This window comes from Larus michahellis, chromosome 16 (genome assembly GCF_964199755.1).
Source record: "Larus michahellis chromosome 16, bLarMic1.1, whole genome shotgun sequence".
Taxonomy (NCBI): domain Eukaryota; kingdom Metazoa; phylum Chordata; class Aves; order Charadriiformes; family Laridae; genus Larus; species Larus michahellis.
In genome coordinates, this window is record NC_133911.1 from 2750259 (window position 1) to 2772052 (window position 21794).

Genomic DNA, 21794 nt, shown 5'->3' on the forward strand with positions numbered 1-21794 from the left:
GATAAATTGACCGAGTGGAAGAGAATTGGGCTAAAATAATGTGCTTAACTTTATCTAAGGCTTTCATCATACTATCTGAGCATCTCATCATCCTGGGATGCGTTTCTCCTCATGGTACCACGGGGAAGGTTGTTATCTCCATGGCCAAGAATGGAGGCACAGGGGTTTTATCCTGCTTAAATCCAAGGTAGGAACCCGAGACTCTGTCAAGGCCCTTTGCTAGCCCAAAAGGCCTTCTCTGTAAAAGTGCTCCATACTTGATAATTCCGTATTTGTATGCAGTTGTATGTTTATTTTTAGTCCTTTAGGGTCCTCCTTTCCTCCCTCCCCACTCAGACGCCCACAGCCCTTTGCCCTTATTAGCCGAGTGCTGGGAGATGATGGGAAGCTTTCCCTCGGGGCTGCCAAGAGCTCGGTGATAATCAGAATGGCTGGGGCCAAGCTCTGCCTGGCGCGGTGGGTCCTCTCCAGTTGTGACCATAAGCAGACTCCTCATGAGGATCAAGAACAGGGCACTTTCCCGGCCTCTCGCTATTTTCAGCTCAGGGGATTTCCGTAAGGAAGGTGGTTTGTCTGGTAATCCTCAGTGGACCTTTCTTCCAAGCGCTTATCCAGGTTCCTCTTCAATCCGCGTGGCTTAGCAGCCATTGCTTCTTGTGGCAAGGAGTCTCACAGGTTGACTCTCCACCGGGTGAAGCACTGCTTCATTTGCTTTGGATTTCACCCCTACTACACTCATTCGAGAGCTCGTACTGGAAGTGACAGTGAATAGTCGATGGATATTCACCCTCTCTGTGTCATTTGTGATTTCTTAGGCTGCCATCAAATCCCCCGGGCCCGAGGAACCAGGAAAGGTGCTGGTTGATTCCAGCCCACCTTCACTGGCGATGCTGATGGTGCAGTGGGTTTTTTTCCCCCCTTGCTTGGGCCATGGTGGTTTCACAGAGAGGCCCTTGGAAGGAGCGATGTGCGTTTGTAGAAATGCATTTTGTGCTTGGGCAAGGGTTGGAGGCACCGGCTCAGACTTATAAATCTCTGTGGATGCTACTGGTAGCAGTGTGAGATGCGTCTCCTGTGGAAACGAAGCATCTTTTTGCATCCTGATGCCAAACCATGTGTTCTCCGGTGTCCTTTTGAAATATAGACAACCTTGGTGATAAGAAGAACATAATCCCAGTGCTTGAAACAGATAGCTCCATCCCTCCTGACATTTTTAGGAGCCCACAGAGATGGAAGGATAGTCAGGCACACCATTCCCATCCCCTCAGCTTTACTCAACGCGATGGCCAGACGTGAATCCGGTAAAGCTTGTTTTCCCCTGCCAAGGGGCTAAAAGCCACGTACTTTTCCCTGACAGTCGCCAGCAGCCCCTGGCTGGGAGGGTGATATGAAAAGGGAGTGAACGCGGTGCCATGAGAAAGGGGGGAGGGCTGTGAGCAGATCTGCAGTCGCTAGCGATTGCTCTCTCTCGGCGCTGGCATAGATGAAACGGGGGGAGGGAGGGAAGAAAGGGGGGAAAACGGCAGTCGAAGAGCGAAAGGTCCCCAGCTGGCTGTTAGTGGCATCTGCACTCAGAGTACAGACTCCAGCTGAGAGCTATTTCACTATTTATTTACATGTAATTATTGCTATGAGGTGCAGATATTAACACTGTCAAGAGCAATTTGCCCTGACATTTTTCACTTGCGCTGTTCCCTGACGTTTTGGGTTTGGTGGGATTTTTTTTCTCTCTCGCTCTCTCTCTCTTCATCGCACTGCTTCGGTTTTGGCAGCGCAGGGACCAGGCTTTTTAATCCAGCGCCCTTCGCAACTCATTAAACTTTGAAATTTAATTTTGTCCGGAGAGGAGCCGGGGCGCAGGGAGCGTCTCCCACCCCCCTCTCCCCACGCTCTCGCACCCGCCACCCATCTACAGCAGTTCAAGCATTTCCACTCTAAACAAACCAAATTTACCGGTTGCCGCGTTTTCAATTGGAATGCAATCTCCAGCATTAACCTTTGCTTTCGACGCTGCATTTAAAACACACAGAAAGGTGCCCAACCGTTTATTAGGGGGAGAGTTTGAAAGTGCACGGAGAGAAAGCAAATGCAGAACAAATATTTTTTTGAACCGGTGCCCACACCAGCAGAGAAATCGCAACCCGTTTGAAACGATGGGTTAGGACCGGTGACTGCTTCCTGCTTCTTTAGGCCCCATTTTTTCCCCCTTCTCTTCACTCCGCTCCTGCCTAAACCATTTGATTTCAATAGCTGGTGACACTTTAAATTAAGACTTCCGGCCTACGCTCAAGCCCTGATTTAATGAGACAGTTGTTGTATGTCATCTAATAAATACCAATTGTGCATTAGAACTTATTTGCCAAGCAGGAGCAGTGACGTGACAGGCGCAACTCACCGCAGCCTGCTATTTTTCGCAGCCAATATGGTGCTTGTAATCATTTAGCAGTTGTTTAATACACAATAGAGACCATATTCCTCCCCGGCAGAGCTCCATGATTCACACTGGTGTTTTATAAACCAGAAGGAAAAAGCTAGGCGTGGACTGAGGGCTGTGCCAGGGGGTGCATGGGTGGTGTTTATGGAAGCAGATGCTGAGTGCTTCTTCAGTGCCTGCGCATGGTGAATTTTTGGAAGGGAATAATTAATAATTCCCATTCTTCCCTTTTATCTGCAGTACCTTAGGCCCTTTTTTTCATTCTTAGGGTTGGACCAGACTTGGCTTTTTCTCTCATGACTTTTCAGGAGAAGAGATTCAGGAATCTGGTGCCTTCCCCCCTCTTTCTTTTTCTTCTGGCTTTGCTTTCTTGGAATGGGAGCAGAAAGAGAGCCAGGACCAAGGGGAGACAATCACTCCCCAGACCTGAAATATCCATCACTTTGGAGCTTTTGGATTTTTTTTTTTTTTTTTTTTTTGTGCAGGGTCTCATGCAGTGGGAAATGCGCCTCGATTGCAGCACTTCTGTGTCATTGCAACACAAATAAATAGCAATAGGAACGGCTTCGGTTATAAATCACCAAGCCCTGTCGTGTGTCTGTAACGTGCTCACCCTGCAGAGGAAAGGATAACTGAGATCACTGCGGATGAGGGGACGGGGTGCTGGGACATTTTGGAAAGAACAAAATGGTTTCATTTCATTCAGGACTCTCTGGAGAATTTATTTTTCTCTATATATAAACAAAAGGACAAAAATGTTGCAACCAGATATTTTATTTTCAAGATCTTTTTGTTACAAATTGCAGTGGTTTACTTCATTTTGATCTTTCGATCAAAAGTTTGCATTTGCACTTGTATCCGTCACCCATTTCCTTTCCATTTGCATTTATGCTGTTTAAAAGGCTTTCTTTCATCAAAATGAAAATGTTGTTTATCTTTTTCATAACATTTATTCATCACCTGTCGACCCTTTGTAAACCTTTTATAGAGGGACCTGTAATATAATGCAGAAGCTTAGCAGTATTTTCATTGCTGCGGGTTGCGTGTTTAAATGTGATCAGAGCCCAGCATGGAAACTCAACATTTTCTATTCTTAGCTCTTTCTCCCCATGACTCTCTACCCCTCACCTTTTTTTTGTGCGTGGCAGTAAAACAGAGCTGATAAAACCGTTCCCACCTTTGTAAAACTTTCTTCTATCTCCCAGGGAAAGGAAGATATAAGATACACTAAACAGCATCGTATGGTGCTAATGTTTTGAAGTTTCTCTCATTTCTGTGCTTAACTTATTACAAGGCTGTCTGGAATGAGGACATCAACCTTGGCTTTGGGATGTTCGAATTCCTGCTCCCCCATAAACTGCTGCGCTGTCTCAAGTTTTAGCCTTTATTGGGCTCGTTTTTCCACTTGTAAGGTGAGAGGTGGCAGCCCTGCTCTGCCCAGTGCTGATGATAAATACATTAAAGCAGGGCACAGAAATCTTTGAAGAAAAAAGAATGGTGCAAAAATAAGACAGTTTCTGCTTTTTACGTAGGTGTGACTTTGGCGAGCACTTGTTCTGTCCTCTCAGGGGGTGTTGTAAGGGTTGGGATGCTCAGCTCTTGCTGGAGTTCAGGGGGTCGGCTCCCTGATACAGAAAGCTCCAGCCTCCTGGGCCTTTTTGTCTGGACAGGAGGTTTTTCTCTCCACGTAATGACCAAGGGAGAATTAATCGGGTGGGGGCTTTATTACCAGTGACCCAAATGCACCCACAAAGCTCAGGCACCAGCTGGTACATACATTAACTCCACTTTTGCTTAATCTTGCAGTTTTTAAGACAGTCTCATAGTGGGGCAGGGACAGGAAGAGACAGGATTTTCCGAGGATCTCTTAGGTGCTAACACTGACGCCGTGGTCTCAACCCAGGGCATGGCTTAGGGCAAGTAAGACCCTGGCAGTGGTCTTGTTTTTGGGTTTCAGCCTCTCTGCTTTGCCCATGGCCCCAGGCCCGCATCCTCCGGAGTGCAGCACCCTTTCCCCAGGGTCCCCAACTTTCGGCCAAGGTCCCGATTCCTCCCTGAGCCAGAGGGTGCAAACCAAAGGGAGAAGAGCTGTGCCCAGGGCCACTGAGCCATGCACTAAGCTCTTCCCCCAGCAGTCGTGACCGGGGATACTGGGGTGCGGCGGGAGCGGGGAGCGCGGGAGATAACCACTGATGTTGTCAATGCTGCCGGGACTTAACGTATTGTGAGATATGGCAGCTTGTTTGCACGGGTGTTAACCAGCCTCTCCTGTTCCCTTCTTGTCACTGCCCAGTCTCTGCCACAGCCAATCTGTGTCCTAATCTCCATCAATTAACAAGAAACACTTTCACCCCCTTGCTCCCCCCCCCCCAATACAGACACCCACCCTGAAGCCTCGGATAAAGAGGAAAGAGCCCCCCCAGCCTCGACCCTCTCCCCCTTTACTTTCCACTAACTCAGCGCAACCAATTAGGCATCTGACACCCGTACTGGCTGACAAATTGTTTCTGTCATCTGCTTTCTGTCTTTCATTAAACGAGAGGCGGAGGGGGGAATTGAGAAGGGAGGGGGGGCTGGGAGATGTGATCTCCCATGCTTAGCGAGGCCAGATACATTAATTACAAAACGGCCATTTGCAGCATGAAAATGCATTAATTAAATTTATGCAATCATTATCTTTAAATAGTCATATCTTTAAAATAATCAGCCCTTCCTGAGTCTTCCCTCTCCTCCGCTAAGTATCTCTAATCCCTTTTCCACCATTTATCTCTGGATCAGCACTGGCTTGTATGCATTTAAACTTCTGCATGCAGGAGATGCCTTAAAAACTCTGCTCCAGTAATACAAGGGTGTGATACCGTCACTCTTGCAGCGAGGAGGACAGGCGAGGGGCACAATTCTATTCAGCAAGTTAGAGGATTTACCATTTTTTGGAGGCTTTTGATCAAGACATTTTCATAAGAGAGAGCTTGTAGCTCAGCCAGGAGTTGTGGGGTTAATGTATAAAGTTCTTTGCTTGCATTTGTACAGGATTGCGAGCTATGTGCTGGTTTACATACCCACTTAGTAAATGTATTGCTGTTTTCGTTTGGAAGAGGTTTAATTTTAATGAGGTAAGACCCTTCCCTTTGGCGCAGACATAGCTTTGCCAGCAGACAGCTACCTTTCATCAGTGTATCTTTTTCGCCTTAAAAATCACTTAGTTCATGGCAGTAAATGATGCTCATAAGAAAAGCAAGGTTTTAACAATAGGCATTTCACTACTCTGATGCTCAGAATCACTTCTTGGTGGCTTCGTATTATAATTCTGAAAAATATTTTATTTTGGAGTACCTTCAGACGTAGCCAAAATAAAATTGTGCTAGACAAATGAGAAGGGAGCGCAGCTAATGATATGTTAACCCAGGAGCTTCTACTTTTATACTTTATTGTTCAAAGACTCGACCTGTTAGTGATGGCTACTCACATAATCATTGCAAACTTAACGAGGTTTGTGCTGCTCCTCGGCAGACCCCAGGTGCAGGAGTGCCGAAATACCCAGGGAAGAATTAATCTCATCCCTTGCTTAAGTAAGCACCTATAACACCACAGGAGAACTCCAGTCCAAATAGCTTTTAAAGAGCTGGAGGACTCTGAGAGGGATACTTATCTAAACTCAAATCCTTTAGGGCTTTCTTATCGCTTCTGGTTAAAGATTTTGTTCTGCTCTTTGTGTGTCTGCATCGTTTTTAATAAATCCTACATGGTTTTTTTTCCCTATCTGTAATGCCTAGTGGGCCAATGTCCAATTAGACGGGAGCCGGCACAGTGGTATTTGGATCCAACCCTCATGTTGTGTTGAGCTAGAGTCACGAGTTCGGGATTAAGACCAGGTAGAATTTGGGTGTGGATTTGATGGTGATTGAATCCTGACAGATTTCTCACATCTGAAGAGCAGAAATGAGCTCTGAGGTTTCAGAAATGGAAGCAGACAGTAGCTTGTCCTGCACAGGAAAGTCCCTTGGACAGTCCAAGTGTCCCCAGCCTCCTCTTCGAGAAGTGCATTATGAAAGTATAAGCTGTTTGGATCCAGCACAGCATGAACTCGGTGTAAAGATGATTACAAATAATGAATACAAAGGGCTCAGACCATGTCTGAGAACGGACATTTCTGGAGAGAAAGGAAAAGTATTGCTATGGAGCAAAACAGGGAAAGAGGTTGTTGAGCTAGAACATCTCAGCTGTAAGTGTAATCCTTTATTGAAGCCAGTGTTTTCAGCAAGCGTCCCCACTTTCTTCTCTTTTCTCCTATTTGTTTACACTCATGCCTCCACACCAGTGGTCTCGGCACCTTGGTGGATGCAGCTCCGTTATCCCCGAGTTCAGATCCCATGAGGGTTTTGGGGTTCACATTTGGCAAAAGCAAGCAGCTCCCTGCCTTTGAAAATACCACAGTGCTCCCTAGCAGCGGAGAGAAGTCCGAAGGAACAGCACATGGCACTATGTAGGGCTGCAAAAGGCATTTCCTTGGATTCAGGAGCTGTGATTTTCCTAAGGGTGAGGGAAAAAGAGGTCCCGACTTTAAAAATTCATCCCTGTGGTAGCCTCAGGAGATCCAAACTGAGCTGAGGCGCACACAGAAAGGACTGGGGTCTGGGTTGTTCATTCATTAGGGTGAGCTGAAAGGAGAAACCAAGCCCTCCCCCCGGGGAAAGCAGGGAACGGAGAGAGCAAGCAACCAGGCAGCAGAGGAGCTGGCAATAGGAAGCGCTTCAGATTTTCCCTTTCTTCCATTCTTTTGCCAGCTCGAGTTATTAAGTGTTTGGTGCGAGCCTAGCTAGCCCTGCACTTGCCGAACTTATCAGGGTTATTTCATCTCCCCATGACCTCTCCGTATTTACGATGGGAACCCTGGAGGCATTGGCTTTGCTTAACTGGTGTATCTTACACTGCAGTTAAGCTGGACCTTAACTGATTACAGCCCTTGATTGATCAGAGAAAGAGGGAGGGGAAGAGAAAGAGGAGTCCTAGAGCAGATACGCAGGACTATCAGTGCACCAAGCAGCTTCGCCTGGGGCTGGGATATGCCACTCGGGGGATTCTTTGTAGTGTAGCTCCTTTCACATTTATAGAGGCTCCCCTCCACTCTCCAAAAAGAGAGAGACGGAGAGAGAAAAGCAGGCGGGGGGGGGGCATGGAGCAGACTCAAAGGATCTCAGGAAATCTTGTTTCGAAGCAGTAAGTCAGCACCCGCACTCTCCATTACCAGTGTCCGCGGGGGGTTGTGATAGTGAGCGAGCACAGATCAGCTTAGCTGAGAAATGGGGAAAAAAATAATAATAAAATGAGGGAGAGAAATGGAAAGGGAGGAGGGGAAGAGGAGACCTTTCCGTGAATTTTGGTTTGTCTTTGTTAGTCTCTGCCGGCATGGGGCTGCTGAAGAGAGGAATAACTGAAGTTTATAAAACAGTTTTAATTTGCCTGGGACTTAGCTGTGCTGTGTGATCTGCGTTCTTCACATCAGGCAGATGCACAGTGACAGATTTAGGGCTGGTTTAGCAGGAAGCCTTGGTGTGTGTTTGTTTATTTCTTGGTATTTTGAATCTCTCACCAAGACCCAAAAGCTTTTCGTTCCCCTCCTGCCATCAGCATGTCTGAGCTTCCCTAAGAATGGACAAATAGGCGCAGAAGAAGAGACAGAAGCCCAGCCAATTTCCTAACCTGAGTCCTTCTGCCGGTTTCGAAATCTTTAGGAATTCCAGTTTTCCATGATTGTGCCTTTCTGCTTTCTCATCCCAGGTGACTTTGTGGGTTCCAAAATGCCACAAGCAAGATTGATGTTCCTGCAATTAATACCCTGTGTAACATTGCCCAGAGAAGCCCCGTATCTCAACAAAGGGATTTTTCCATGGAAACTTTTCTTTCCAATGTATTTACTTGGCCTTCACAGAGAAACGTATTCACGGGGAAAACAGCATCAGGGTAGAGTTTGCTTGTGGTGACTTTTGTTAATGGGGTCTACTGCCTGGAAATAAGGAGGATGAGGTGGCTCAGGTTGCCGACCAGCACATTTGGGAAGCATTGGCCTTCTTTTGGTTATTCTATATAAAATGTCTTAGCAATTCCAATTTAATTGGGGAAAACACCTCACGCTTAGGTAGTACAAGGTGAATAATGATGTCAACGGTTAGTCAGTAAAGCACAAAGTGCCCATTTTCAGAGGGGAGATACTCAGCAGTGCATGAAAATCAGACCCCTTTGACAGTTTCAAGATGGCAAGGCACTAGTTAGCCTTTTGGCTTGAGTGTCTCCTGTTTCTGGAAAGGGTGAGCCCATGTCTCTTGATTTTGCTCGTTAGTGAAACTGATGCTCGTAGAACTGGGACCCCCCTTTACCTTAAGCAGCCCGCACTAGCCTGGCATGTCTTTTTGTTTCCGCTCTGGTTATCCAGACTACTAAAAACTTTGCCATCTGCTTTTACCTAAGTGATAGTAGAGTTTGGTGCCCTAATTCCAGGGATAGTGGCTCACGTTTCTAGATCAAGCAGTTTTTAATGTAATTCACAGTGATGCCTCTGCCCTTCCCCTCCAAATTACACTTTTACCCCAGGATTCCTCATAGCCCTTATTGGATGTATAACCCCGTGGGGCTTCTGATTTCCTTATGGTATTTCCATTGCAAGAAGAACCCACTGCTCTTTCCCACACCATCCAGACTTAAGCAAATTCTCTTCCCCTTATAGCTAAGACCTTCCCATTCTTTTGTATAGCTTAGAAACTTTTCTTTAGACCTTCTCCATAATTTGTACATCTCTACAGAAGCAGGGTGCCCAAAACAAGATGCAGTGCTCCAGGTGGAACCTCACCATAGCCTTGAACAATCAGGTAATAACTTCCCATCGCCTTTTTTTTCTAATCCTCCCCTTGTGCAGCCTGCATTGGTCTGCTTTGCTGCAGCTCACCATCACATCCCCAGCTCCATCTCATCCCCAGCATCTCCCCAAGCCCTCTCCATCATGAGTGTGTGGCAGTTCTTCATCCGTCGAGTGAACAGGGTCATTTTAGGACACAAACGCTCATCTCCATTTCACCCGCTGTGTCCTAGACCACTCCCCTATGGCGCTAAAACATCCTTCAGATGTTTTAAGTCACTGAAAGGCATTGATGATATTTCTGGGTTTATTGTTCACTGCCAAACAGTACCACTTTCCAAGCACAGTCCCACAGTAACCATTTCTGATGACTTTGAAGGGATCTGGTATGATCTGTCCCATACACGCCAGAAAGGGTTCAGGCACATTGTGTTCTGTTCCTGGCTCTGCTTCAGACACACTTTGCGTGGCCTTGGGAAAGGCATTTTGCTGGCCTCCATATATTTTCCAATGGAGTGGGGAAGGTTACGAAAATGAGACATTACTGCTATACAGCAGCAGCCACCTCAGCCCCGGAGTCCTTCTGTAGAAGGAAGGACTTGTGAGGTTGTGTTAGCTCATATTCATAACACTGCTCTCTGTAGCACTAGGAACATGCTGATGGATGGATTATAAATACCTGGCTAGATGAGGTAAAGCTGGGGCAGTGGAGCATCAGGTTTCTTAAACTTTAACTCACAACAAAATAAAAGAGAGAGTTAAATCACCTGCTCATTTATGCCAGTGTGAATCAGGACTGTGCTTGAAGTCAGTGAAGTTACCCTTAGAGGAGGCTAATGTGAAGTTTGCTCCCTGGGCTCCAAAATTTAGTTGGAAGTAGCGTTAGATGGAAGGGACTGCAGTTACCCGGATCAGACATTTTCTAGGTTCACGAAGTGTGAAGCACTCTCTGGATCCTTGGCTTGATTGCAAAATCATATTTAATGGGTGTACGTACTGGATTGGTTTGACATATTGGGATACAACTCAGCCGGGTCTGGTGATTTAGAAAATATTCAAAATTAATTGCTTGGGTTTGTGAGTGCAGTGTTAGTGATTGCTACATAAGTCATTTTAGTCCTACCTAGGGGCATATTTGCATATATTTATCCTCCTTTCAAGTGAAGATCTTTGGGGAAACTGTATTTATCTCCTCCCAACTCTTTCTTCGGCTTTCAGTAGTCCTACAGTCACCTCTTCATTTTGTTTCCATTTAATGTATGTATAGAATAATCGACTCTTCCCACCACCTGAAAATGAATCCACAGAGATCAAAAACATTAATATGAGGAAGGGTTGCCTTCTGCAGGCGAGAAGGAAAAGATTAGCTGAACAGGCTGCAAAATAAAGATGGAAAAGATTAAGCTGGGTCCCCACCAACTAGCTCAGAACAGTCTTGGAGGACAGAGCATGACCCTACCAGAGCAGAAGCTGAATCAACCACAAATGGCAGAGAGACCGAGCTCTCGTGGAGGAACTCGGAGCGATTCGTTAGCTTGGTCCCTGTCGTTAGTAAATCCCTAAGATCCAGCATGTTTCCCAGCACGGCCATCAGAGCCCTGGCAGACTTTCCATTCCCTCAGAAGTGGTGTAAATATTGACACAACAGAAGCTGAAACAAAGAGAGATTTCAACCTACAAACGCTCTTCACAACAGAGAAATTTTGTGCTTTTTGCCTGATGTAACTGATCACATTTCCAGCCTTTCCCAAAGAGAGAGGATTTCTACCCATTCCTAGGAAAGCAGTACCACAACCTCAGAAGTACTACCTGCCGCCAGGAGAACCTTCCTCTGGTTTTCCCTTTTTGGTTTCTGCCCTCTATCCAGTCTGCATTCCTCTGGGACCACCTGACAGCTTCTCTGGAGTTAACACCCTTCAGCTAGTTGCAGATCATTACGTCTTCCCTGTATTCAGAACTTAGCCAGGCTCAGCAGTTTCTAAATGCAGCGTTTTTCTAAGGCAGCCTCTGATTTTGGACGCTTTGCGCTGTGTCAAATCGAGTGTCCAGAAATGGAGACACCACAGAATGAGGGGTCACTCTGGAAAATGCTCTCCACAGGCTCCTGCCTCCCCATCGTTTTGTTTGCCAGGGTTTGGTCTCCTTACAACACCTCTGTGTCCTCCTGGTCATGGGGCAGCGTAGCATCACTGAGCGTAGATAGAAAGCCTGCCGTGTCCGGGCCCTGATGTCTCTATCGGCTGGGTATCTTAGCAAGCCTAAAGCAAGCTGGTAATGCAGGGCAGGAGGTGTAGGGACTCGGAGGATGTATCTATAGCCTTTTCGGCATGGCTTGGGCTGCCCTGGTATTTCCTGTGGAGGTCTTGACTGCAGCAACCAAGTAGGTGCATCAGCCAGGTCTGCGGGGGCAAGGTTTCATCATGGAACTTATCTGCTGCCTTCCCTCCATCTCCCTGATGCCTTCACACCCTTCTCTATCTAAGCGGTATCTCTCCCTATCACTTGTCTGCCCCTTGAGCCCCTCCTGCCCCCCCCAACACACCCAACCGTCCCCCCCCAACCCCCAAACCTAAAATCTGAAGGCCTGATTGCACAGATTGAAGGCCCTAATTGCACTTCCCTTTCCAAAGCCGCATTCGTTTATCATAAAGGGTGCACATTTCCCCTGCTACAGTTTCCACGGCCAGAGGCCCTGAGGGCCAGCTCAGAAATGGAGGGAATTAATTACATTTTTTTAACTCCCCTTCTTTTAAAGTATGGGAGAGAGTGATGAAACGTCCCGGGGGGGGGGGGGGGGAACAGGGGGGAGCTGCAGAGATGAGGGTGGGGAGGGAGGCAGCAGCAGGAGGCGAGGCGGGGGGGCTGGCTCTTTCATCCAGGAGGGTCTTTGTGCATTAACCTTGGTCTCCCCAACACACCAAGACCCCTACCCCCTCTCCCCCATGACAAATGACCTCCGGAAAGGGGAGAAACAAGGCCGAAGGCTCCCAGCACCATGGCTGTTATTGACTTACCCTGAAGTGCAAGCCCACGCCACGCCTGTGACTGATTTGGGACAGCAAAGGGAAAGGAGACGGAGAAGGGGAGAGAGCCAAGTGATGAGAGGGAGGGGAAAGGGAAGGCTGTCAGTCACTGTGATGGACAAGTAGCAGATTTCCCTCCAGATAAAACCTTACAGATGTGAAGTGGGTATTGATTTTTAGTTAGTGATGATAATGCACCAAGAAGTAATAAATTATAGGAAAGCAAGGTCAAAAAGAAAAGGTAAAAGGACTTTGCATTCTTGAGGAGGGGATTTCTCCAGATGCCCCACACTTTCCTAAGTTCAAAAGTTGCCTGGAAAATGAGTTTATCCAGCTGAAACAAGAAGTCAGATAACACGGGCCTGCTGAGGCTGGAGGGCTCCTGCAGGGTTATCCGTGCAGGGTGGCTGTCTAGCGAAGAGGGAATAGAAGTCTCCGGTTCATTCTTTTTATTCCTAACACCTTTGTCTTCAGGGGTGGGGAAGATCGGATGCTGTCCTCTGACAAACCTGTGCAGACACAGTCTCAGGGGAGCTCAGCCCCAGATTGCTCGCAGCGTGCCTGGAAAAGGCAGATGCTTCCCACGGTCAGCGTTGCTGTAGAGGAAACGGAGATCTTTGGGGCTCCTGGCTCAGTTGAGCCCCACAGCCTCTACCAGGGTTCCTCTGCAGCACTCGGCCACCCTACCTCCATGGGAGCATCCAGCAGGGATGTCCATCTTGTAGCCACCTTCCAGCATCTCCCCTCTCCCACCTCCATACAGTTCCCTGTCCATTATCCACCCTGGCATCGTCATGATGAAATATTGGCATCCTTATCTTTCACCACGGATTTCCAAAGGGAAATTCAGCCCATTTTTTTCAGAAAGGGGTCTTAGGATGGGTTGAATTGTCCTTCAGAAGTGTCAGTCTCTCTGTAGAGGGATTCTAGAGGATTAGCAGAGACTAGAAACTTAACTTCACGTGGCTAAGGTTAGTTGAGTTGAGTCCTAGCTTAAGTGACTTGCACAAGCCCTTGTGAGTCAGTAGCAGAGCTGGGATTAGGAATCAGTCCTGATTCTGACTGATTAAAGCCAATTACTGTCTTTAGTAGGATTTGTGCAAGTGTCTTCTCCGGTCTCAGCTCCTCTGAATTTGAAGAGTGTGAATCTGGGTTTCATTTACCAACGTTTCTTTACATCCCCCTTTCTTTTTAAAAGAGCCTTAGCGGAAGTGTTAATATGACTTCTGCTTGCTTTAAGAGCCTTTTATTTTCTTTGAGTAATATAAAGCAGCTGACTCTTTTGGGGAGATGGCCAGGAGGGAGAGCACTAGAAAACCCTCTGGTCTGTGAGTGGTTCCAGTTGCCCTGCATTTTATAGCCCACGATTTCTTCCCTGCACCTGCGGGGCTTGGCGGTGCGGGCAGCACCTCCGTACTCGGACCTGGACGGCTCAGGGAGAGGCCAAACGCTCACGTTTTGTGCTTAACCCAGCTGGAGCTTTCCACAAATAACTCATAATTCATATGGCTGTGTTCTCACGCATGCAGGAAGGATGTTTATTGTTTTAAACAACTGATTTCTGCTTGCGAATGAAAGCCAGTAATGGCTCGTGGCTGCTGTATACGCAAGCGTCCTGGATATCCGTCAGGGCAGAGAGGTGCAGGGTGTCACACCGACAGTGAAGGCGATGCTGAAGCTATGAGGTCCGCCTGCAGCCGGCGGCATCGAGGGGCAGAGGAGGAGGATTCGTAGCTGAGCCAGATCAAAGTTCGCGACCCAGCTTTAGTGGAAGGTTACAAATAACTTTGCAGCTGGAAAACCCACCTTCAGGCTGCACTCCCATGATTTCCCCGCTGCATAAGCCTTGAGGCAGAGAGGTTTACGTTACATCCACATGGAAAAGCATGACAGCCCTGTTCTCATATTAATCCACTCTGTTTTGCATATTTAAATGCAATTTCCTTTCTTCTTTCTTTCTTTGGGCTGTCACGGGGCAGGGAGTTCCGTGGGCACATTTTGCACAGCGTTATGGCTAAACAACTTCATTTAGATACCTCGAGGCTTAATCACTGTGATTAAGAAGCAGTGCCCGGAGGGTCTGGAGAGCTGGAGGTAATTTAGGCTCTGTCTGGAGCACCGTCTGCCCCGCAGTGTAGAGACAGATAAACTAGGTTTAACTTTTGGGGACCAGTAGCAAACTCCAAGCTCAGTGCAGGCTGAAAACCCCGAAGGAGGAGAGCGTGAATGAACCCTGTCTGAGCTCTGTGCTGCTGCCACTATGCTGCTTTTCCTTAGCTTGTTCCTGTGTCGCTGTACCGCACTGCAGACAAACCCAGTGGCTGGGGTTAGATTGGTTTTCCAGGCTTTTTAACTAACCCCCTCCCCAGTACCTCCCCACCGCCTCCCCCTCTGCGAGTGTCCAGCCACCCCTGCTCCCGAATTTCTCTCCCAGACAAATGCCCAGGAAGGATCTCAGGCTGGCTGTGTCGGGAGGTGGCATCACATCAAGAGAAAGCATCTTAGCGGGACTCCTGAGTCCTTCCGGGGGGAGGAGAAGCTTTAGAAAGCAAAGGCCAGCGCGTAGCTGGTCATTCAGCCTAAGCCCCCACTCCGGCAGGAAGGTGAGGGAGGAGGGGATGGGGAAGGTGTCGGGGTGAGCAGGAAGGGGAGACGCCGCTCTATACAACCCCTCTTGTGTCCTTCCAGAGAATGTATCCTCCACACAATAGCTCACCAGGCCGCTGGTGGGGGATAAAGGGCTCATTTTACCACTTGCCAGGCTCCAAATATTTCCAATTTGCCACTTTAATTGATGTCAATAAGGTTATGCTAAATTCGGAGATTTTCAGCCGCTCGGCATCTGAGCGCTGGCCTGGCCCCCCGAGGTGACTGGCTGTCCCCTCTCCCCCCGCCTTTCCCCAGCCTGCGGCGGCTGCGGGGATCAACAGAGAGGCATCGGGAGTTCCCTTCCTTCCCTCGCCGCGGCCCCGCTTCTGCAAACTCTTTACACTCTTAACTTGGCAGCCCCCGGGGTAATTTTGCTGATTGCAGAAGGCAATTGCATTAAAGCGCTAGCAGGATCAGGGTCCTTGTGTGAAGGCCTGTAGGCAGCGGCTTACCCCAAACTCACCCACAGGAACAAATCTGGCATTTTTGCTGCAAAAGAAGAAAAAAAAAAAAAAGTTCATCTGTTTCAGGTCTCAAAGCAGGAGGATCGCTTGTGTGCAAATGTAATTACATTTTCAAACCAAGCACTACACTGAAATGAGCTGGACCAGGACCTGTTATCCTTTAACATTTAAGGGTAAAGAAAACTTTGACATTTCAGTCCCTAAAGCTGAATCTGCATCAAAGCCAGAAAGGGTTTGCATCTGGTTTGGTTGGGAACCTTTGCAAACCAAGCCCCACTCAGACTTCCAAAGAAAGGGGCTGTCTTTAGCGTCCCTGTTTTATGTGTCTCCTCTTCTGTGAGGGCTTTGCGTGGGAAGGGAGGGGGTGCTAGTTCATGGCAGTGCGTGTTGAGCGGGTTTGTCCCAAGTTTATTCCTTTCTCCAGTGTTCGTTCTGAACAGCACAGCTAACGCTGTTGGCAGGTCAGCAAAGAAAGACCAAAGATTGAGTGTGCTGTGAAGGAACTTTTCAGTTATCCCTAACAAGGTCTTTCAAATAAAGCGTTAGAGACAGAGGAGCCAACTATGGGTTCTGTCTGTTGTTATTTGGTGGAAGCAGGCCTTCATTCTCCAACCTGGCCAAACCTGTATTGATATTGTATATTATACAGATAGAGCACCATTATATGTCGACTGTTTCTCCCTGGTATGCATGAAGGCAGCTGCATACGTTCCCTTTTTCCTCCAGACATTGACGTGTTGTCTCCTGTGTTTCTCCAGGTGATGAGCATCCTGAGCAACCCCAGCGGGGTTCCTCCGCAACCCCAGGCTGACTTCTCCATCTCTCCCCTTCACGGTGGCTTGGACACCACCAACTCCATCTCTGCCAGCTGCAGCCAGCGGAGTGACTCCATCAAGTCCGTGGACAGCCTTCCGACTTCCCAGTCCTACTGTCCACCCACCTACAGCACCACCAGTTACAGTGTGGACCCAGTGGCTGGCTACCAATATGGACAGTATGGACAAAGTAAGTGCACTGATTGTATTCCCCTGCATAGGGAACAGGAGAAGAGAGGGAGGGAATGTAAGAAGGTATGGATATTGTATTGGAAGGGATTCCCATGGAAATCTGTCCATCTAGAGAGAAAAAGGGAATCTATTCACCAGTCACCAGGCTCCACACAGCCTCCCCAGCACCCTTGCAGTCCAATTCAGAAGTCCCAATTGAAATACTTGAGGTAGAACATTTCTATTAGAAAAGGACAACTTCCAGACCTCTCTCCTTCCCCATCTCCAATTCTTGCTTCGCCAAAAGCCCTACAACATGTTCACCCTGCTCAGCCAAAGGGAAGCTGGGATTTTAATGCCATCCTTTAGTGACGCAGAGCTATATGTGTCGCTTCCTCCGGAGGTTTGTAGCAAAACTCCAGAGGTTTTGCTACAAAATACGTTAAACCAATGCGTGTCAACTGGGTTGTGGTTCTGCGAAAGCTGAAGTGAGACTGGGATTGTAATCCGGAACCCAAACCTCAGACCAGAAAGGCAGAGGGACCCTGGGAGGGTCTGCTTCTCCTCCAGAATGCTTGGGTCACAAAAACACCAGCGAGCCTGGCAAAGGGCTCACCTGCCGGTGTTAAACTAATAATAAGTGTGGTGTTGTGAGAGAGTGATCCGTGGAGGGTTAAAGGTGCATCCTCTTCCTCCGGGAGCGCTCCTGCTTGCCCATAGCTTGTCCTCAGTGACCTTTCCTTCCATTTGGCTGTGGCTTTTTATTCCCCTCTCCGTCACAGCCCTTTAATGTCTTTAACTTCTACAGCTAAATGAGAACCGGCTGTGGCGGCAGACGGGATCAATAGCAGCTTCCCCCCACCCCTCCTTTTTTTGTTTTTCGGGAGTTTGATCTGTGACCCCTTGACCTTCCCCTCGCTTCTGGATGTGAGGCTGGACACACGTGCTATTGATAAAAATCTTAAACAAATTCCAATACCATGTATTTCCAATAAAGATTCCCTTGGGCAAGACGTTAGTCACACCCATGTGTGTAAAAAATAAAATAAGGAGGACGAGCTACGTTTTCTGAGAGAGAGAGACCAGCAAAGGAGGAGAGAGAAAGAAGGGTTTGTCTTGGTTTGCTGCAGGAATTTTTACTTGGGCCTCTCCTTATGCTGATGAAAAACTTCTCGCACAGCCCTATTTATATTATTTGCCCCCCTTTCCTGATTTCTGTCACACGGCTCCCTCTTTTCTGCTAGCTACCCATTAAATTTACAAGTCCAGTTTAGAGCCCGCTGGGTTTGGTTGGGAACAGGGATGTTTTCCTGTTGGTAGTCATGAGAGTCTGGGCTGCCAACAGACCTGTGCCCAGCAGCAAGTCTTGCCTGGTCGACAGAGTTAGTCCAGACGTGCCCTATACCCACAGACACGCAGGTCGCTAGTCATGAAGGCGTTCTTCCTGCTGGGGCAAGGAAGGTAGGTGAGAAACCATCACGCACCATCCACAGTGCCACTGCTTCCCAGTGCTGGGACCTGGAGTCACACCCAGTGTGACGGCAACTCGTACAGCAAAGCCACTGCCATGCTGCGTGGCAGCTGCAGCACAAACCAGCTGTAGCTGTTCTACAGTGGGATCTAAGTGAAGCAGGAAATTCTGCATGTCTGCACATATGTCTATAGATATTTGTATTTACAGCTCTGTGCAGGCAATATATAAGTCCACTTGTCACTGTTCCACTATAAACCTTTCTTATAATCAGCCCCATTTATAATAATATTTATGCGAGGGAACAGTTTTCGTTGGTAATTAGTCCTGTTAGAGCAATCACTTACATGAAGTTGACCTTGGTATGACAACATTTTTTCGTGTCTTTCTCGGTGCATGTTGTACTTAGCAGATACTTCTAATTCCTCCTGCTTTTTAATTCTTCACTGCTCTTTTCAAATGCTGCTTAGGTGCCGATGGGTGTGAGGTGACCTCCATGAGATCATTATTTATTGATATTTAGTTCAAATCATATGTTTCTTCCTTCTATGATGCAGCAAAAAAGCATCAAAACTCTTTTTAGTGAGCACTGATATAATAAAGATGGGGGGGTTGCTATGGTGGGAGCAGGCTCTGTATAACAGGGGACACAACCAGGGCTTGTAAATCAGAGCTCTGTAGCTTTGATAGGCTTTGGACCCCGCCTGCTGAGAATCTCTCTCTCCCCACTTCTCTCCTTCCTATTTTAGAAACACAAAACCAGACACGCTTTCTCTCTCACATAAGCAAATAAACACCTAGGGTACTTTCGGTAAGTTTCTGGTTTTTATTTTGGCTTCTACTGTATTAAACCAACAAACCACATCTTTGACTTCTGGCTTGGAGTACCCTGGTGCCTTTGAACTCTTCCCACAGGCACAAAAAGCAATATTGGGAGTTTAGCATGTTTTTTTCAGAAGGATGGGATTGCCATCAAATTTGCATCCATCTGAATTCAGCCAGAGCAGAGGTGACAACAGGCACAGAGGCACAACCACACGCACGCACACACACAGCGTGTCCAAGGAGTGAATTCGCTCTTTACCTACAGCCTCTCAAAGACATTATTTAATGTGGTTACCCGAAATACCAGGGGACCAAGCTGATAAGGTCTGGACGAGAGCCATAGCTTGGGGTCTAACCCTAGGTACACGCCACCTGAAGCTAGAGGCACCATAACACAACGTTCCAGAGTTGAGCTACCCCAGGATCCCCGTCCCCAGGAGTGCCAGCTCCACTTGCTTATCTGGGCTCCTTTCAGACTGTGCCGCCTGCAGAAGCCGTGCTCCCCCGCAGGGCTCGCTTCGGCCCCGGATAACTCACCCCGTGCCGAGCCTGCTCACTTCCAGCGCGCCAGCCTGCCAGCGCTTGCACAGCCTGTGCTGTCCCAGCCGGTGAGGAGCAGAGATGCCAGATTAATGTGGTCCTTGCGGTTCCCAAAGGCCGGAGCTGTGTTAATGATGCCGGTGATGGAACGCAGAAGCGTGAAAGGAATTCTAATAGATATGACAAGTCTAATAAGAATTTGTGTCTGGAAGGGACCTCCTTTGGGGCAGGCGTCTGACAAGACGTTGATGGCTGAAATTTGTTTACTCATTGGCACCGATTGTACATCTCCTGCCAGCTCCTTATTAATCTAATTTGAGACATTAAAGCTAGTGAAAGGGAGAGACTTTGACTGAAGCTCAGCTAATGAGCAATGTCACCATACTGCCCCGGTCCTCTTCCCCCTCAGACCATGGGGCAGTCAGGCGAGCTGGGACACAGGTTCACACATCGCCTCAGGAGTTGTGGCTGCGTTTCTCACCCAGATGGAGATAAGCAAAGTGGTTTCCCTTAGGAAGGGTGGATGAAGGCAGGCAGCAGAGCTTGCAGACATGAGTCAGCACGCAGCGGATGAGTCAGATTCAAGCCCTGTCCAGACATGGTGAGCTTCCACTGAAATCTCTGGAACCATTTACACCAGCATCACGAAGTGCAGGAGTTGGCTTTGCCACCGTGAGACGATACGGAGAGGTGAAGCTGGAAGGCTTATCCCGCTGGGTTTCTGCTCAGGCTTCTCTTCAGGCAGCTCCCCTGGAAACGCTGTTTTCCACGGCAGAAGTAGAATTTTAGCTCTTTTCAGTTGGTCCACGGAGACCCACCTAGGTGTTTCTGGCAGGGCCGTCATCTGTTTGCAGTCTTTCCTAGGGGTGCAGCAGGACCCTCGTGTCTGTGACAAACACTGCATTGCGCCTCTCTTTGTAAGAATCCATCTGCGACATCTGTTGGTTACATACCCTTTGATGCTGAAAGCCTCATTTCCACTAAATGCTAATGTTGTGTTGTTTTCTCACCCTCCTTTTTTTCCCCCCTCCCCTTCAGCCGCTGTTGATTATTTGGCCAAGAACGTGAGTCTGTCTACACAGCGTAGGATGAAGCTGGGAGAACATTCAGCCGTTCTGGGCCTCCTACCAGTAGAGACAGGCCAAGCTTACTGAAGAGTCCGACTGTGCCAACAACCCACTCCAGCAACTTGGTACCACTGGAGAAAACACCACCAGCCTTCCAGGGATCTACCTGTACCCGGACCCTACTCCTTCCCAATTCCCTTCCACCCTGCACCAACTTGAGCTGTGAGGGAGGCGGGAAAGAGGGGGAGGGCTCTCCAAGTATCCAGCTCTTCCCAGAGCACTCTTCTCAGAGGCAAGCCTGGCCTCTGTGACCTGACTCCTCCTGTGGCCAGAGACAACGGGTTGGGTACATTTATTAACCCCGAGTTCATGCCCTCCCTCTAACCTACCTGGCCATGGCATTTTGCCCACACTTGAGGACTTTCCATTGATCTAGGTAGTTGGCATAGTCAAAGCCAAATTGATCTTTTTTTCTTTGTAAAAAAAAAGGAATGTTTCATTTTGTTTCCTTTTCTTTCCATTGCTGTAAATTTGGTGAATGTTGTATAGGAAGGAATAACCAAGCTGATCGTTAAGGATGATATAATTCGGGACCACAGAAGACCTATGGACCAAATATAAGAACTTGTTTTAAAAAAAAAAAACCAACAAACAAACCACAAAGACAAACAAAACCAGAAAAACGTGTATTAAAGTGACAGCAAATTTCCCCACCCCGCTCTACCTTTCTGTTCTCACCGATGGCTTCCCAAAGCAGGGCCGAAGCAGGCCAGATTGCTGCTAAGCAGGGGCAGGATGTAAGTCCGTCCAGCCTGGGACCTTTGGAAAGTGTAAATGTAAATTGCTGCATGAGGACTGGAGGTTATGGGCACAGGCACGAGCAACATTTACTTTTCCTCTTAGGGACCAATTTAGACCTGATTATCACTGAAAAGTCATGGGCATCAGATAGCAGCAGGAGATGCAATAGCGAACGCTGGCCTTGCCCGCACAGAGGAAGGGCATCAGCTACACCCGATGGCCTCGGAGCTTTTGCCCATCCAGTTGAGAAGGGCGAGGACTGTCAGTGACCCTTCTCTCGCCCAGCGGGGGAGAAGCTGGCCATGAGAGCAAAGACAAGAGAGGGAAGAGTCAGAGGTGTTCGTTAGCTGCCTGCTTGGAGGAGTTAGTTTGCAAAGCCAGGTTCTTCTACAAGCAAAGGACCACCTGAAAGAACATGGTGCTTGTTCTGAAGGTGCTTTCCTGCAGCTGCGTCTCACTGAGGGATGGATGTGGCCGTGGAGTCAGAGGGGAGATGACCTGAAGACTCTTTCTAACAGCAGCTAGGAAGGAAAGGAGCTCTCAGCTGCAGCGTTACACCTCTTTGTACTGCAGGAAAAGATTTACCCTACCAATGGCTTTCTTTATCCTCTAGCTGCCAGGAGAAATGCTTGCCCTTGTCCATCCTCCCGGCTCGTCCCTCACTCCTCTCATTTTGTGTCCTAT

General features: G+C 48.1%; 1 protein-coding gene across 4 annotated transcripts in view; it reads left to right on the forward strand.

Moving 5' to 3' along the window:
* PAX7 (paired box 7) overlaps window positions 1-21581 on the forward strand; it is a 102502-nt gene extending 80921 nt beyond the window's left edge. For 3 of the 4 annotated variants that reach the window (XM_074560397.1, XM_074560399.1, XM_074560398.1), the window contains exons 8-9: window positions 16179-16425; window positions 20281-21581. In XM_074560397.1, coding sequence (XP_074416498.1) covers window positions 16179-16425; window positions 20281-20396 — 363 coding nt within the window. In that variant the 3' untranslated portion in view covers window positions 20397-21581. Of the gene's footprint in view, window positions 1-9231; window positions 9298-16178; window positions 16426-20280 lie in introns of all 4 variants that reach the window. The other variant, XM_074560396.1, reaches the window with a different exon arrangement.
* The last annotated feature ends 213 nt before the right edge of the window (window positions 21582-21794 follow it).